Consider the following 17,101-nt stretch of genomic DNA (forward strand, 5'->3'; position numbering starts at 1 on the left):
AAATAAGTTACCTTAGATCATAGATTCTCAAATTTCTGTGTACAAAAGAATCACCTGAATCATGGTTAAAGATATAAATCCTAGACCCTGACCCCCGCCTTTCTGATTCAGTATTTCTGTGAAACTGCAATTTTTAAAAATTGAGGTGAAATTCACATAACATAAAATTAATGATTTTAAAGTGTCCGATTTAGTGACATTTAGCATATTCACAATGTTGTGTAGCCATCGCCTCTGAAAGGGCATTTTTAATAAACACTCCACTGCGACGGGTGGTCCCCAGGTGGCATACTGAGAATAACCACCTTAAGTGCTCAGACGATGATGACAAGAAATGAGAAGCCTCATGGAATTCTCATTATAAAAGGAGATTTACCAAAAAAAGTCAGCCTCCTCAAACATGAAACCTAAACAAAAAATACGCCTTTGCCTCTTTCTTCCACTAAATGTAAGTGTTTTAGCAAGAAGCTATGTGTCTCGGGGTTTTCTATACTAATGGAATCAGCATTTATTTCTCTGGGTTCACCCAGTATTTATATGCTTATAAAGAAGAGCAGTGCTAAGTGAAGGGAAGTGAGAAAACTGGAAAAAATGAATCACTGATCTATGATCAGCCAGATCCACGTCCTGTTTCCTTGGGTTTAAAAACATTATTATAGCACAGTATTAAATTCTACTTCAGGCAATGAAACTGTCAATAAACACAGAAAAAGTCTCCAGAGAAAGAACTGCAAATTGGGTTTCTCCTTATGGTCAAACCCTCATCTAAATGTAAGGAAACTGGTTATTCTGATAAGAGTTAATATAAATATACACAGGCATACCTTGGACACATTACAGGTTAGGTTCTAGACCACTGCAAAAAAAAGTGAGTATTACAATAAAGTGAGCTGTAATATTTTTTGCTGGTGGAGAGTTTTGCTTTCAGTTTGTAAAAGACACAACACGTGTGAAGCACAATAAAGCAGAGCACAATAAAATGAGGTATGCCTGTAACAGCTGCGTAAAGATGTTGAGAATTGCTGTTTTCTCTTCAAGGTTTCAGAATCAGTGTTCCTGGTTTTAATTCATGGTCTCCTTGCTCCAGCGTTGGCTCTAATTTTAGCTCATTTCACTCAGGGTCAGATTTCTGTGAGGATTCCTAAAAGTAAGTGACTATAAAGGTCAGCCGCAGTGATAGGAACCCAGGTTAAAATGGCATCTTCGTAATAGTCCTTAGTGCTGCTTCTCTTAACTAACACCTTGCTAAAATAACAAAGATACAGAATTCGATGAAAACTCACGAGGTGAGAAACCAAGACTGACAACATACAATGCCAGAATCTTGGAGAAAATTCTATGAGCTGTAAAACTGAAGAAGCTGGGCTGAGGAAACAAAGGGCTGGCCTACCCCACTGCCTCAGGACAGAGTCAACTCACCAACCTGAAAAGAGGCAGAGAGGCAGCCTGGGAAGGGACAGTATGAATTTTTGACATGAGCAAAGTATTGCCTCCTCAACTTTCTATGTGCAGCTAGCGATCAAAATTCCCAGAAAAAAAATGAGCAGATGAAGAAAAAATTCTATCAGAGGGGCACAATGTATCTTGGGAAGTGAGCCCAAAGGTAAAGCCCTAAAGGTATGGAAATAGGTAAAGTCTGGTAACTGCGCATACCGAAGTCATTTTACCATGTCAAAGAACCAGGCAGTCAAAAGAGAAAAAAAAAAAAAAAAGTCATTCAAGTTTAGTAGAGTATAGGACACTCAATGCCTTCAGGCTACTGGGAACTGAGTGAGTGGTGTGCATCAACCTGACCTCAAGTTATAGATGTGAGAAGAGATTAACCGAGGGACCAGTAACCAGAGGCCAAGAGATGACCACGCACTGTGTGTAGACAAATCCTTCACTGCTAAACTTAGAGGAAGAGTATATAGCTGGTAATGATTTACTCTGGAAATGAAGATTTTAGAAAAGTTCTATTCAGGCAAAGCATGGGTGCTAAGAACAGACGTGTAGAAAGCCAAAAGTAGAGATAAAGGACAATGGGATGAGGTAAAAGGAAAAGGAGATGCATAAGCACAATCGATTAGGGTAAACAGATGTTGACCTCAAGATCTTGGTTTGAATTCTGGCTCTTCCATTTGTTAGATGAGTGCTACTCTTGGTCCATTCAGGCTGCTATATAACAAAACACCACAGTCTAGGTAGCTTATAAACAACAGAAATTTAGTTCTCACAGTTCTAGAGATTCAGAAGTCCAAGATCAAGGCACCAGCATAGTGGCCTTTTGGTGAGGACCCTCTTCCAGGTTCATAGCCATCGCCGTCTCACTGTGCCCTCGCACAGAGGAAGTGGGGTTAGGAGTCTCTCTGAAGTCTCTTTTATAAAAGCACTAATCTCATTCAGGAGGGCTCCGCCCTCACGGCCTAAGTATCTCCCAAAAGCTCCACTTTCTAATGCCATCGCACTGGACGTTGGGATTCCAACATGTGAATTTAAGTGAACACAAACATTCAGACCATAGCGGTGACCTTGGACAAATCATTTCACCTCTTTGTTTTGATTTCATTTATAAAATGGAGATAAAGAAACCTAGTTCACAAGGTTATATTGAGCTTTAATACTTATGACATGACCAATAGTGAGAAAGTATAGGAAGAGCACTAGAACTGGACTTGGGCATGCAGTAAATGTAGCCATTATTATTACTAACGAGCTTTTAAGAAAAGGGAACTGATTAAGGCAAACAAAAATTGCAAAGAAACTAAAAACACAATAATAATCTCCATGGGAATATTAAAGAGCAGAATTAAAATTGCAGAAATGTCTAACTGGTAACACAGAGGAGCTCCAGAAGAACGAGAAAAAGGACAGAAAACTGAAAATGAGAGAAAAGCGGAGTCAGTGATTCAATCTACTAATTAAAGATATTTTTGAGAAATAAATCAAGCAAGGCAAAAGCAATAAGCTAAAATATGAAAAAGGATAACTTCTTGGAATGAAAAAATAATCTCAGCATGCAGATCAAAGGGCTCACTTTATTTCAGGCAAAATTAATTTAAAAATATTTTAAAGACCCACACCTAGATATAATTCAGCAAAAAATTTAAACTATGGAGATAGTTTAAATTTTTTTTTTTAAGCCTCCAAAAAAGTTCCAGGCAGGGACCAGCTTAACCAGAGAGATCTTTCAAATGATCTGTAAACTGTTCCAGAGCATAGAAAAAAACTGAAAAACCATCCAAACTATTTCATGAAGTGAGCATAACCAAGACAACAAAACCTGACAGAGAGAAAAGAAGCCACCAACCCCACTTATACTTCTGAATCGATGGAAAAATCTTAAATAAAATATGAGCAAATTGAATTCAGCAATATAATAAAAATGCATATACACAATCAAGTTGGATTTAGCCCAACAAAGCAAAGATGGTCCTAGATTAATATATCTTTTAATATATCATAGTGTCAGAATATGACAACCTTCTTATAAGGTAATCCCCATTTTCTTGGTGAAAAGCACCAAAAATTATTTCTGCCAACCTGAACACATACAACGTAGATATTTATGAAATAGTCAACTATCTATTTACTATAGTTATGAATACACATTTGAAACCATATAATAAAAGATTTTAAAATATTGCCTTTTTCCCACTCTCACATTTCATGAAAAGATTTTATTCCACCTCCTCTCACACATAATTGACATTAATATCTGCTGTCACAGGAGCCACTATGAGACATTTGAGGGGTTTCCCAGAGCTGCCATCTTCACTTCTGTCTCAACACTTTTCAGTTTATACATGACGCTTTAATCCATACACACTTTCGTTTCAGGAAATCATTTATCCTTAAGTTGTATAACTGTGACCTCTATAACAGAGGTTTGCTTTTTAAACTTAAAACTTCCAATTCTTGCAGTTGTGAGGTCATTTCCCAGGAATAATTACTAAATCAGTATTAAATGTCTTGGCTTCCTTTTATATTGATTCTTTCTAGTGATTCAATATCAACATTAACCAAAGTGCTTTATCAGGCTGTTCAAAATAAAGTCAACTGATAAAGGCTCTCAGAATATGAGAGATCTTGTCAGGACTTGTGTATAAGATATGTCCTTTTCTGAAGAGTAAATTTTGGGGGGAAAACAGATGTTATCTTATAGCAACCCTTTCCATAGCAGGACATACTTAGAATATTATAGTATTTGTATAGCACTAAAGCAAATGAATAGGCTGCTCAGGGTGGCCGCTACCACTGGCCCTGTTCAGGCTCCTCGATAAATCAGTATTGGAGCACACCATGGGAAAATCTCTGCTATGTTATGAGGGCTAATAAGAATATCAGATCATTATCAGTACCATCTCAGAGGCAGGAGACTGCAGTGGAGCCAGAAAGGTTGATGCCTGGTGTTGCCTGGCTGTGTGACCCTTATGCAAGTTACCTAGCCTCTCTGTGCTTCAGTTCTCACATCAGCAAGAAGGGATAATAACAGTCCCCAGAGAATCACTGTGAGGATTAACTGAACTAATTAATGTAAAGCATTTAGAAATATGTCCTGCACGTTGTAAGCACACAATATGTGCTAGGTTCAATAACCAGGCCTGATGAAAAGCAAAACAAAACAACTCTAAAAAACCCCCCAGAACAAACAAACTATAAGTACAATAACCAGATTAATTCTGCAACATGTCACTTCATACCCTTTACACAGTCATTTTAAAATTCATCAGACGACAAGCCCTGACCTCACTCTTGGAGTCAAATTTTTAAGTTTTAGCCAATGATCACTAGAAATTTTGAGTCTCCTTCATGAAAGACAATCCAAAACAAAGATACAAATGACCTTAGAAGGTCATTGGGAATATACAACATTGGGAATATAAGTAAACTTAAAAATATATGTATATGCAGAGACACGCCTACATATATACTCACACATATATAAAATTAATGGTTAAGGGCACAAGATTTGGAGAGATAATATTACATTCATAAAGTAAAACCAGAACTTCACAAAAAGGGAAGAGTTCTTGATATTTAAAAAATATGGTGGTTGCAATGAATTCAATTGAACGGTTACAAAATAGTAAGAAAATATCCTCATAGAAGACAAATAAAGAAAATAAGACAGTAAAAAAAAAAATAAGAAAATTAGAGTATTAATCCAATATCTAAATAACAGGAGTTCTGTAAAGGCAGAATAGGAAAAAGGTAGGATGGAGGGTCAAACAATTCTGAAATAAATAATACCAGAAAATTTCCCCAAACAAAAGGATCTGCATCTTCAGAAAGAAAGTGCTGAGTACACAGCATGATGAATAAACCAACATCTACACCCAAAGCACATCACAGGAAAATGTTAGAAAACTGTCTAACAAGAGGGGGGGAAATCACACATATAACAGATTAAAAGTCAAAACGACATTGCCATAATGAAAATGATTTTTCAAAAAGTTTCCTTCATCCTTCTTTTCTGTTTTTTCTATAATCAACATGTATGACTTTTATTGTCAGAAAATTTTAACATAAAAGTATCTATACTTGGAGACTCTCGCCTAGATTTAAATGGCTCCATTTCTTATTTGTCTTCACAATGTACCAATCTGTCTCTGCATTGATACAGAGACCCCTATAGTCAGCATAAGACCTATTTACAGAGCCTGGATGGTAGAGATTGCTGAAAAGAAGCCACTTCAGGGAGTCGCTGCCTAACTGCCCTGCGTATAAGTGATGTCCATTCATATTTACTCAGTGAATGCTTTTCTCAAGCAGAATCCCAGAATTTTTTGAAATTTGAAGAAAAGGGAGAAAGCCCATAATTCTTTTTCCTTAGACATATCTTTCTATCCATTATGATCATGTCTCCACTCTTGCAGTTAGCATTTATTTTAATAAGGAACTTCTAAATGCTCCAATTTGTCTTCATTCCATTTATCGAGTACCATGTCTTAAGCTTTGCCAAGAGATGATTTTCCTATTGACAGGCTTACCTGTGGAGAAGATGAACACCGTGTTGTTCCAGAGCCCATGGCTTTTTAAAGCTGCAGTGACATTTCCCACTGCTTCATCCATAAGGGACACCATTCCTGCATAATAATGCCTGTTCTTATCTTGGATAAAGTCATATGGCTTCAGGTATTCCTCAGGTACCTGAAGGGGCTCGTGGACAGACTGGAGAGCAAGGTAGAGAAATAGAGGCTGAAAAGAGAGTTTATGCAAATCAGTTAAGAGGGCACGGAAGCATTAAATCTATATATAGAGAAGTCCAGATTTACCAGTTAATAAAAGTAATGTCAAGGCAACCCACAGAATGGGTTGAAAATATTTGTAAATTATATATCTGATAAGGGACCTATACCTAGAATATATAAAGAACTCTTATAACTCAATAACAAAACAATTAACCCAAATATAAAATAGGCAAAGAATTTGAAGATATTTCTCCAAAGAAGATATACAAATAGCCAATAAGCACATGAAAAGATGCTCAACATCATTATTTATTAAGAAATTGGTTCCATAAAGTAGTGGTTAGCAAGTCTGCTTCACACATAGAAGGTCCTGGGTTCAAGCCCCAGCTGAGCCACAGCCCATACCCCAGGTGCGCCAGGCCCTAGGAGGTACCAGGCCCTGGGTGCGTGTCGCGAGCGTGTGAGAGGAGACGGCCCGCCTTCAGAGATCCAGTTTTTAAGAGGAGACGGCAACATCCATAGGTCAGGGGTGGAAGTGTGTGTGTGTGTGGAGTGGGGCGGGGAATGGGGTTATAAAAATAATAAAAATTAATTAATTAATTAAAAAATGGTTTAAAAAATTTAAAAAAAGAAATTCAAATCAAAACCACTCTTATGATCATTTCACATCCACTAGGATGGTTATAGTACAAAAATCAGAAAATAACAAGCGTTGGTGAGAATGTAGATAAACTGAAACCTTCATTCATTGCTGGTGGGAATATAAAATGGTACAGCCAGTTGAATAACAATTTGGTAGTCCCTATAATTGTTAAACATAGTTACTATATAACCCAGTATTTCCATTCCCAGAGAAATGAAAGCGTATATCCACACAAAAACTTGTATAGGGATGTTCACAACAGCATATTCATACCAATCTAAAACTGGAAACAACCCAAATATCCACCAATGGATAAACAAAATCTGGTATATTTTCAGCAATATACAGCAATAGAAGGAATTTTTTCCAGCCATAAAAAGGAATGAAGTACTGACACATGCTACAACAGAAATGAACCTTAAAAACATTATGCTAAGTGAAAGAAGCCATCATGAAAGAACACATTTTGTATGATTCCATTTACATGAAATGTCCAGAAGAGGCAAATCATTGATACAGACTGTAGATTAGTGAAGTTGTAGGAAGCCATGGCGGGAGAGATGTGGAGAGAGTGACTGCAAATAGGTACAAGTTTCTTTTTGGAGTGATGGAAATATTTTAAATTTAGATTGTGGTGAAGACTGCACAAGTCTGAATTTTCTATTGAATTGTATACTTTCAATGGGTGAATTTTATGGTACGTGAATTATGTCTCAATAAAGATGTTAAAAAATGTAACAAAAGGCAAGGTTTAAAAAATTAAAAATAAAAGCTTGAATTCTAAAATGGTCTAGAAGGCTCTGATCCAAACAAATAATATCAATCATAACTATACATTAAATGTCTCTGTGCTAGATACTAAAAGGATTTACATATTCTATCTCATTTAATCCTCAAAACCACTCTATGTTACATCTATTTTACAGATAAGTTAACTGAGGCTTGGAAAGGTTATACTAATCGCAGAGGAATTTCCTATTGAAAATCCCACTATCAAAGTGTGGGTATGTATCATTAGATGCTTTAACTTTTTGCTTTAGCTGAAAAATAACTTCACACCTTTTAGGAGAAGGTTAAGGATTTGGGGTATGTTTATGAGAATCCAAGAATACCATGCCTTGTCAGTCTTTGATCTAAGACCAAACATAAGACCAATTTAATTTCTGGAAACTAAGAAGTCTGATACTACTGATTCTATTTTACATCTTACATCAATTGACAGTACTTAATATTAGTGGCATTTCAGGTCAACCTCTCCTTTTTAATGAGCCTCTCTTCATTGTACTCCTACGGAATTTTGTAATGAGTTGAAAACTCTCAAAAAGATAACTGGTTCAACCCAAAACTAAATACATAATTCTCTTAAAGTACTTGAGGCATTTAAATCTCATAAGTGAATGGAAAAAGTTAGAAAGCTGACTGAGGGTAGGGGACTCCTATTTCATTCTTCATTGTTGATACGTTTTAAATTGTATATCATATATCCCTATGACAGAGTAAGGAGTATACATATACAGAGCCCAAGTAGACGCCCAAATATTACTTATAGTTCAGATCTCTGGCACTTAGAAACACCTTTCCCCAAAACCAAAACATTAAAAATAGCTGTTAAATATCAGTCATCATTTTAAAACCTATTTAACTAAGGAAGTAAGCGCTGGAACAAAAACCATGATAATGTAGAACCTGTGCTTCATTTGTTACATTATTTCCATGGGAAAACATTACCAACTCCGACTCCAAAAGTCAGTACGAAAAGCTTTACCACTACGTTAGCTCTGCCTCTGCTCCCCGTCGACACACACTTCCTTCTCTAGCCACACAAGTCACACTGAAACTTGTGTTTCTCCAGACTCTGGTAGAGGGAATCCTAGTAGATGCTCTGCTGGGTGGCAAGGAAGGGACGTGGGCTTGACTGAGGGTTAGAGGACCTGTTCATGCTGATTGTTGGCAGGAGGCCTCATTTCTCGACCATGCAGACCTCTCGATAGGATTGCTTGAGTGCAACGTGGTGGCTGTCTTCTCTCAGGGCCAGTGATCCAAGAGAGAGCAAGGCAGAAGCCATAATATCTGATAAGACTCAGTCTAGGACCGATACGCGAGCACCTCTGCAGTAGCCTAATGATCACACAGGAAAGCCATGATTAAAAACTATGTAAAGAATGAATACCAAAAAGCAAGCATCACTGGGGGGCCACTGTAGAGGCTGACTATCACTCCATCCGGTAACAAATAGCTGGAGTAGGAGAAACAAAGATCCCACTCCCAAAGCTCTCCAGTTTTCTGGGGTCTCCTCACTGTTCCATCTGAGCGGCTTCACTTATTTAAGTTAGCAGCCTGATCCTTGTAAACATGAGATTGTGACCCTGGTCTGGATTTTCTACAGTGGGCAGGGGTGGAGGAACGAGAAAGGAACCTCACTGCTTATGAAGACGTGCTCATCGGTTGTAATCAGCAATGTGGCACCCCACGTGGTGAAGGAGAGAAAGGGGAAGCAGGGCAGGTTATTCTCAGCCAGCAAGTGATTCCTAAAGGCAACAGCCAGGGAGGGTCGAGGGGGAGAGTTGTTATAATCATGTCAAGAAAAACGATGATTCTGGGACCATCATTAGAGGACCTTATACGTATTTGGCATAGAAATCACTCTACTCACTTTGTTAAATATAGCCAAAAATTACCTGAAAAGCTTTCCAATAATTATCCCTTAGTGGCTAACGGCATGACCAACTACAGCAATTTCCCATTTTCCTAGTGGTCAGGCTTCTGTTCAAATAGAAAGGGCATAACTGAGAAGAGGAAGTGAAAACAATCTCTGAGGGATGAGGCTCAGCCTGCCCTGTGACTGCTGACCAGATCCTAATAACTTAAAAGTATAGCTAAAGGTATTCCTTGAACAAAACGACTTATCTTTCTTCCTGTTTCATCAGCAGTAACCTAGGGCCATTTAATGTACAGGCAAATAGCCTTACACACATAGATATGGCCCTGGGTCTCCAAGAGGAGGCAGAATTGCACAGCCCATTTAATGAGGTGAGGACCAAGCCAACACATTTTAGAGTATTTTTATCCAATATTGTAAAAATAGTTTCGACACTCATAAATATGGTGAACTTTGTTCATGAAAACAACTCATTCCCTAACAGTGCTAGATATGAAGCATTGCTATACTATTTTTAAATTGAAAAAAAAAAATTAATAGATTACTGTTCTGAGTACTACATGGTGGCCCACTGGAAAGAAAAATTAACTAGAGCTCTAAGGTTCTCCAACCACAATCAGGACCCCAGCTACAGTCACTTGCCCTAAGGCCCTCCCAGTAAACAGCTGTAGCCAATTTCCCCACACCTGCTGGCCAGGGCCTCAACTCACTGTTAGCCTAAATCAACAGGCCAGCATCCTGGGGATGGGCTCATTATTACTATGCTGTCTACTGACTTGAGTTCCAACACAATCATGCATTGGCCTTTGCAAACTTTCAGGCCTATTCTGAAATCCTTACCGAAATCCTGATTCAAAACACTGGAGTCCTGGACTCGAGTTGATCCTCATTGATCTCTGGGTTTATGCTGGATCCTAATCTCTTTCTTGTTCTTTCTTAGATCCAAATCCCTGCTCTGACCAACCCAGGTACAGCTACCACCCTCACACCAACTTTAACTGTACCTTTCGGGTTTCTTAGGACTAGAAAATGGAATCCTAGATGTGAATCATGACCAAATGTATAAGTATTACATAAAAGTATAACATTATCACCTAAAGTTATTAGCATATTAATAAGATGCTAAGAGTTTATTTCCTTTTCTTATTATGTCTACTATTATACTCTAAATCTTCTCACCATGCTAAGAAACCTAATTTCAGTGAGGAATAAAGTCTTATTTCTTATTTCTTTAGTACATTTTCCTAATTTAAAAAATAAATTTAAAAGATCATATATTTTTAAATTGTTATTCTATCTTTGACTTCCAAATTAAGACATTCTTTTCCAAACTATGTCAGGGAAAAATATGAATCTATCATAAGAAACTTGCATTTACTTTAAGAAGCTTCTAATAATTAAATATGTGAGGAAACATTTATTTTTAATGTGCCGAGGGGGGTTATTTTAACCAAAAGATATTTTATGAATATGTTACGTTCACATTGTAGTTTTAGTACTAAGGAAATTATTCTATAGAAAAAAAGGACATTCCTTCCCAACACGTGTGCAGTGGTTATTAGCAGCATCTCCCTGAGTTAAGGACCAACAGTATTTCTGTTACAAAGTAGCTCCATATGCTTTCCCCCACCTCAAGTGCTCTTTAAAATAGGCACATTTTTAACTGAGCCTGTGGATTTGTGTTTATTTCTTTAATGACTTCCATCTTAGAAGTTTCCTATGTTACAGTCTATATACAGCACTTGAGAAATTAGCACAGAATAAGATTCGACGTTGGCATAAAGTAGTAAGTGCAGCTCCTGGAATAGGGGTGAAAAATCATTTTACTGAAAACCGAACAGGTAAACATCTGCATTTGCTATTTTATATGAACTTTCTGGGGCTACCACTTGGCTACTATTTCATTCATTTCTGTCTATGCTTGAACCTTTACTTTGAGGTTCAGAATGCTGGATACTGCTTTAGAGTATTTCAGACGCTGTAGGAAAATGACCACCCTCTCATCTGGCAATGTCCATAACGTTCTCTCTGAGCAGCACCATATTAATAACACTAGTTTGGATGGCTTGTGAGCTCTTGAGACTCACAATTTTTCTCAGTTCCTGTGCTTTCCGCACTATACCAGTTAAGGCAGCCCACCCACGAAGAACTATTTCACCCCAGCTGCTCCCTTTTATCCATTTAATGTTATGGGCACTGTGAGAGAATACTCTATTGTTCCTTAATGGGAACTAATTTTTATTGTAGGCATAGTTACAGATTAAATTGTGAACCTGTAAAAGGCAGTTGGCTTTCACTTGCCCCTCTGTGTTTGAGGGGGGTCAATAGTGGCTGCACATCGGAATCACTGGTGGGAGGAGGGAGTGGAGGGGTGACAGGGTCCCACTCCAGACCAATAAATCACAATATCTGAAATTGGTATTTCTCACGAGCTTTCCAGATAATCATGTCAGGACTGGAACCATCAAGCTGAATCATACATACACTGGGCCTCATAATCTCTGGCCTTGGATATTAACCGTGAATAGGGAGGGCACTGAGCTCTGGAGTTAAACAGCATGGGTTTAAAATTGTATTCTAACTCTCAACAGCTCTGTGACTTTGAACAAGTTACTTAACTTCTCTAGGCCAGTTTGTTTATCTGTAAAATGGTGCCTACCTCAAAGGACAGAACAAAGACTAGTTTCCTTAAAACCTTCTCTTTTTCTTTGGGTTTTTAGCTGTATTCATAAAATGCCAAGCATACAGAAGAAAACTGAGAACGTAAGTCTATTTCATAGCAGTTATCTTTCCAACTATCTGAATATTAGTATAGCTCTAGATTTAAAATCTACATGTGTCTACATATTTGAGAGAATGTTCCAATTCCTTCTATGTTCCACAGTGGTAAGAAGCTGAAAGTGGAACAAAGACTCCTAGTACTGAGTTAGAGGCGGCAAAGACAGAGCCAGAAAGAAACTGTCAAAAAGACAGTCAGCGGCCAAGTACCAAGTCTAACAGGTACATAAACTGAAATCCAAATTGTGATTTGCACTGAGGACCCTCAGTAATTGTCAAAGAGGCGAAGTGCAAGAAATGGGAAGAACCTGGTAACACTGCACATTCTGTAATATGCTATGTCAGGATGGACTAATTTTGTGGATGTGCTAATGCAGTTCTTAATGAAGCCATATTTTGACCCAATATCTGACAATACAAATATTTGATCAAATTTTAAAGGCATTTATAAGCTAAATTCAGAGGATTTAGTTTAAGCTTTAGCTAACTCTAGGTTAACAAAAAAATGTTGAAGGCTATTCAAACTATTTTCTATTTTTACAACTAGATAATTCAAAAGATGTCAGCACATGACATATACAATGGTTTCAGGAAGATAAATGTAAAAAACATGCTCATCAGTATGCCACATTTATGGATTAGAAAACTCAATATTCTTATGACATCCATTCTCCCCAAGTTGGTCTATAGATTCAATAAAATTGAAATGTAAGCAGGCACTTTATTTTTTGGTAGAAGTTGACCAGCTGATTCTAGAATTAACATGGGGATGTAAAATATCTACACTAGCTAAAATGACCTTGAGGGGCAAAATACAAAGTTAGAGGACTTGCTCTGAACCAAAAATTGGTTGATCTCTTAACAGAAAGTTTGCCATGACAAAATCTCATCTTGTACATAAGCCTATCATTTAAAAAAAAAAAAAAAAGTCAATTTACTAATTACTTACAGCACATGCATATAATACACCAAAATAATAAAACTATATTTCTTCTAAACACTATAGACTCAGTGTTTCTCAAGTGTGATCTAGGGACCACTTGCATCAGAGTCAGCCTTGAGGAATTTCTTTAAAATGCTGACATATGGATTTCTCACAGACCTAAGAAATCAGACTCTTAAGAGGTAGGCTCCAGGAATTTCTATTTTTAACAAGCTTCCTAGGCTCATATTAATGTACTCTAAAACTTGAAAACTACTCCCCTAAAATTTAGATTTTCCCCTAAACAATGGTGGCCTTTTCCTGTAGTCGTCTGAAGAGATGGTATCTTAACATAATCTAAGTATAAATAAAGAGGCAAGACTTACCTTCTCTGGTGGATGGTTAGTTATGAGGGCTGTAGCTCTTTGGGTAAATATGTTTGTTGAATACATATTTTCATATCCTGTTGCAACTTCTTCACCATCTCGAAAATCAAGAGCACATCGTGTGACATTCAGAGCGTTGATTAACGTACAGCGCTCATGGGAATAGTAATCTTCACTACCTAGAAGATAGCCTACAGCAAGAATGGGAGATGAAAGTAGTCAGCAGAGCATAAAACTTGTTAAACAAACTAATGTTTCAGTATTTAATTGCCTAAGGCAATTGATTACCCATGACAAGGCTAGTCAAGTGACAAGGCTAATCAGAGGGCCATTTCTTAACATCTCTATATTTGTCAGCAGAAGGCATTAAAATGTTACTGTAAAAAAATTCAATTCCACTCCTCAATCTAGTCTAGAAGACAAGCTCTGTGATGTAACACTCAACTTGGATGATTCCAAGTAAATACATTTTTAAAAATCTGGGTTCAAATTCAGGTAAGTAATAACATCTTAATCTTTTAAAGCTATCTAATGGCTAAAATAGCAAAAAGTTAATGTGATTTGTTACAAGTTTTTATTTTGAAATGATCACATAAATGAATGCAGGAATCAACGTTGCTATTGACCTTAGGAGACTGGCTTCAAGATTATTTATAGATGCTGCTATAGGAGGAATCATCTTTAGTCAGATGCTGACACCTGCTGGTGGAAGGCACAAACCTTTCCAAACAGAGGATTTCTAGATTTAACAGAGCCAAAAAATCAAATTAACATCAGGTACTGAGATTAGATTTTTCTACCCATGGTGATCTCAATTTTAGTACCCCAAATTTAAATGGCATTAACTGTTCCAAAATTTGGACCTAAACATGGAAGGAAATGGGTTTTCTCAACAAACAGTTGTTTCTGCAAATGTTCCATATTTTCCTAAAATATTAAAATAAGTTGTGTTGCATATTGTATGATTCAATTTACACGAATAACCAGAATGGATAAATCTATAGAGACAAAAAGAAGGTTAGTGGTCGCCCAGAGCTGGCGGGGTTGGGGGAAAGTAGGGAGTGAGCACTAATGGGAATGGGGTTTCTTTTGGGGGGTGGTGGTGATGAAAATGTTCTACAATTGGATTGTGAGGACAGTGGTACAATCCTGTGAATTTATTAAAAATCATTGCATTCTATCCCTCTAATTGGGTGAATTGTATGGTATGTGAATTACCCCTTGATAAAGCTATTAAAAAAAGAAATAAGTTGTATGGGACTCTGAGCTATCTCCTGACAAATATTGCTTATTATCCTTAAAATGAGAATAATAAAATTGGCCTGGCCCTTTCCCCAGTCCTGAATGGTCCCTATAATTAAAAATAATTTCAGCCCTTATATGAGTGATTAGAGGGGACAAGACATGGGGGTTCTATTTGGGGTTCTTAATAATTAAAAAAAGAAATAGATTGTATGGGACTCTGAGCTATCTCCTGACAAATATTGCTTATTATCCTTAAAATGAGGATAATAAAATTGGCCTGGCCCTTTCCCCAGTCCTGAATGGTCCCTATAATTAAAAATAATTTCAGCCCTTATATGAGTGATTAGAGGGGACAAGACATGGGGGTTCTATTTGGGGTTCTTAATAATCACTGGGTGTTTAACTTGAGGAAATCACTTCAGATTCGTTATCTGTAAATGTAAACTGTTTTTATCATTTGGGAGAATCTATGCATAGGATATACTTGACTAAAAGATGTATAAACTATAAATACTAAAAAGATATTAAAATAGGAAGATTCCAGAAACAGAACTATTTATTCACATACTTCACCAAACTGAAACCAAATATCCATGTGACAATCACATAGTAGTTTCCTCATAGCAGTGATCACAAATTTGAACTTACATGCTGAGCCTAAAGAGGCTGGCAACCTATGCCTTTTGAGAAAAAGTGAGATGAAACTTTCTGAACAACTAAATCTCTGCATTATTGAACAGATATAATTCACATACAAGTCACCCATTTGAAGTGTACAATTCAGTGGTTTGTACTGTATTCAGAGAGTTGTGTGTCCAGCCCCACACCATCTGACTGCTCTTCAACAGAGCATCAAATTTGGAAGAGTGATGACAGCTACATGGTCATTATGCCCTCCTTCCTTGTCTGCAAGTCTCCATTCCAAATAAACATGGGCTGTGTTGTCTGTTTATTTAAGGCCTCCTAATTCTCATGAAAAATATATCATTTCTATCTTTGGTCCAATCGAATTTTTAAATATATAATTTGGCTTAAAATTTTTTTTTAAATGTCCACAGTTTTTCCTCTTGCCAGAGTATAGGTGTCAATCCATATTTTAGCAAAGATCTGACTGAAAAATTTCAAAGGATGTAGAGGCTGTTTTTTCTTCTAGAACTTCCAAAATGACAATGAGGTCTTACATCCAAATCCAATTGTTAACAAATATTTAAGATTACTCAGGATATACCCAGGTTCAAAAGAAAATGTCATGATTGATTAGTGATATCTGCTACAGAACTCGGATGGGAGCAAGGCACACAAGGTCTCATGTCTGATGTCCTTGAATCTCAACTTTAACCCTGGATCCAACAAGTACTACAGAGATATGTGTTTCAACTCAATTGTTTGGGTTCCATATAATCATTTTTTCTGAAACGTACTTTGGTGCTCTGGCCCTAGCTTAAATGAAAGGGAATGCCTCAAGAAACATCTATAAGAAAACCACTACTTTATTACTAAAATGTTTTTGAGGATGCTGTCCACCTTACCTTTTCCCAAAGGAGAAATTTCTCTCAAGTCTAAGAACCAGAAAATGCTTTCCTCTTCCTGAACATCTGGTTTCTATTTATCTTATAAATAATGTGACTATTATAGACTTCTCCCCCTTTTTTTTGTTTTGGACATAAGAAATCTCAAATCTCAGAGTTAAATGTGAAGTCCACCTATATAGCCATGCAGTTTTTTTGTAATTTGGTGCCACGCAATTAACTATTCCATCTTTTTCTACTCACCCTAGTTTTTATTCTTTTATTAAACTTTTTATGTTGAATATGTGTTTCTTTTTGGATATGGTCAAGTTGAAAATAAATGAAGAGACAAAAAGGAGGTAGGTAGGTAGTGAAATAGCTAGACAGAAAGTGTAATATGAAAAGAACTTGACAGAAAGATACATAGCCACTGTCAAAATAAATAGGTTGTTAATCAAGATGGCTCATAACAGGTTTAAAGAAAGCACATTTTAAAACAAACTTGAGGTTTCACTTTCATTTTTATAAGGCTGTCAATTCCATAAATTACTTGTAACTTCTTATTACCCTTTCTATTACCATTTGCATTTACTATTCTATTACCATTTTATTTTTTTGATCTATCTTCCCCAATCTAGTGATCTGAAAAACAGATCTCAGAGAAGGGAGAAGGTTGCCAATGGAAAAGAGTCTTCTCCACCATCTTCTCACACACACGCGCACATACAACGTGCGCATGTATACACACTCACACACCCCCAAAAAACAAAAACAAAAACAAAAAACC

General features: G+C 36.9%; 1 protein-coding gene across 1 annotated transcript in view; it reads right to left on the minus strand.

Annotated features, from left to right (window-relative positions):
- ARSB (arylsulfatase B) overlaps positions 1–17,101 on the minus strand; it is a 142,490-nt gene that overhangs the window by 105,126 nt on the left and 20,263 nt on the right. Inside the window, exons 4-5 of the mRNA XM_025047766.1 lie at positions 13,562–13,752; positions 5,973–6,180 (exon numbers count right to left, since the gene is read on the minus strand). Coding sequence (XP_024903534.1) covers positions 5,973–6,180; positions 13,562–13,752 — 399 coding nt within the window. The remainder of the gene's footprint in view (positions 1–5,972; positions 6,181–13,561; positions 13,753–17,101) is intronic.

Source organism: Pteropus alecto, unplaced genomic scaffold (genome assembly GCF_000325575.1).
Source record: "Pteropus alecto unplaced genomic scaffold, ASM32557v1 scaffold20, whole genome shotgun sequence".
Taxonomy (NCBI): Eukaryota; Metazoa; Chordata; class Mammalia; order Chiroptera; family Pteropodidae; genus Pteropus; species Pteropus alecto.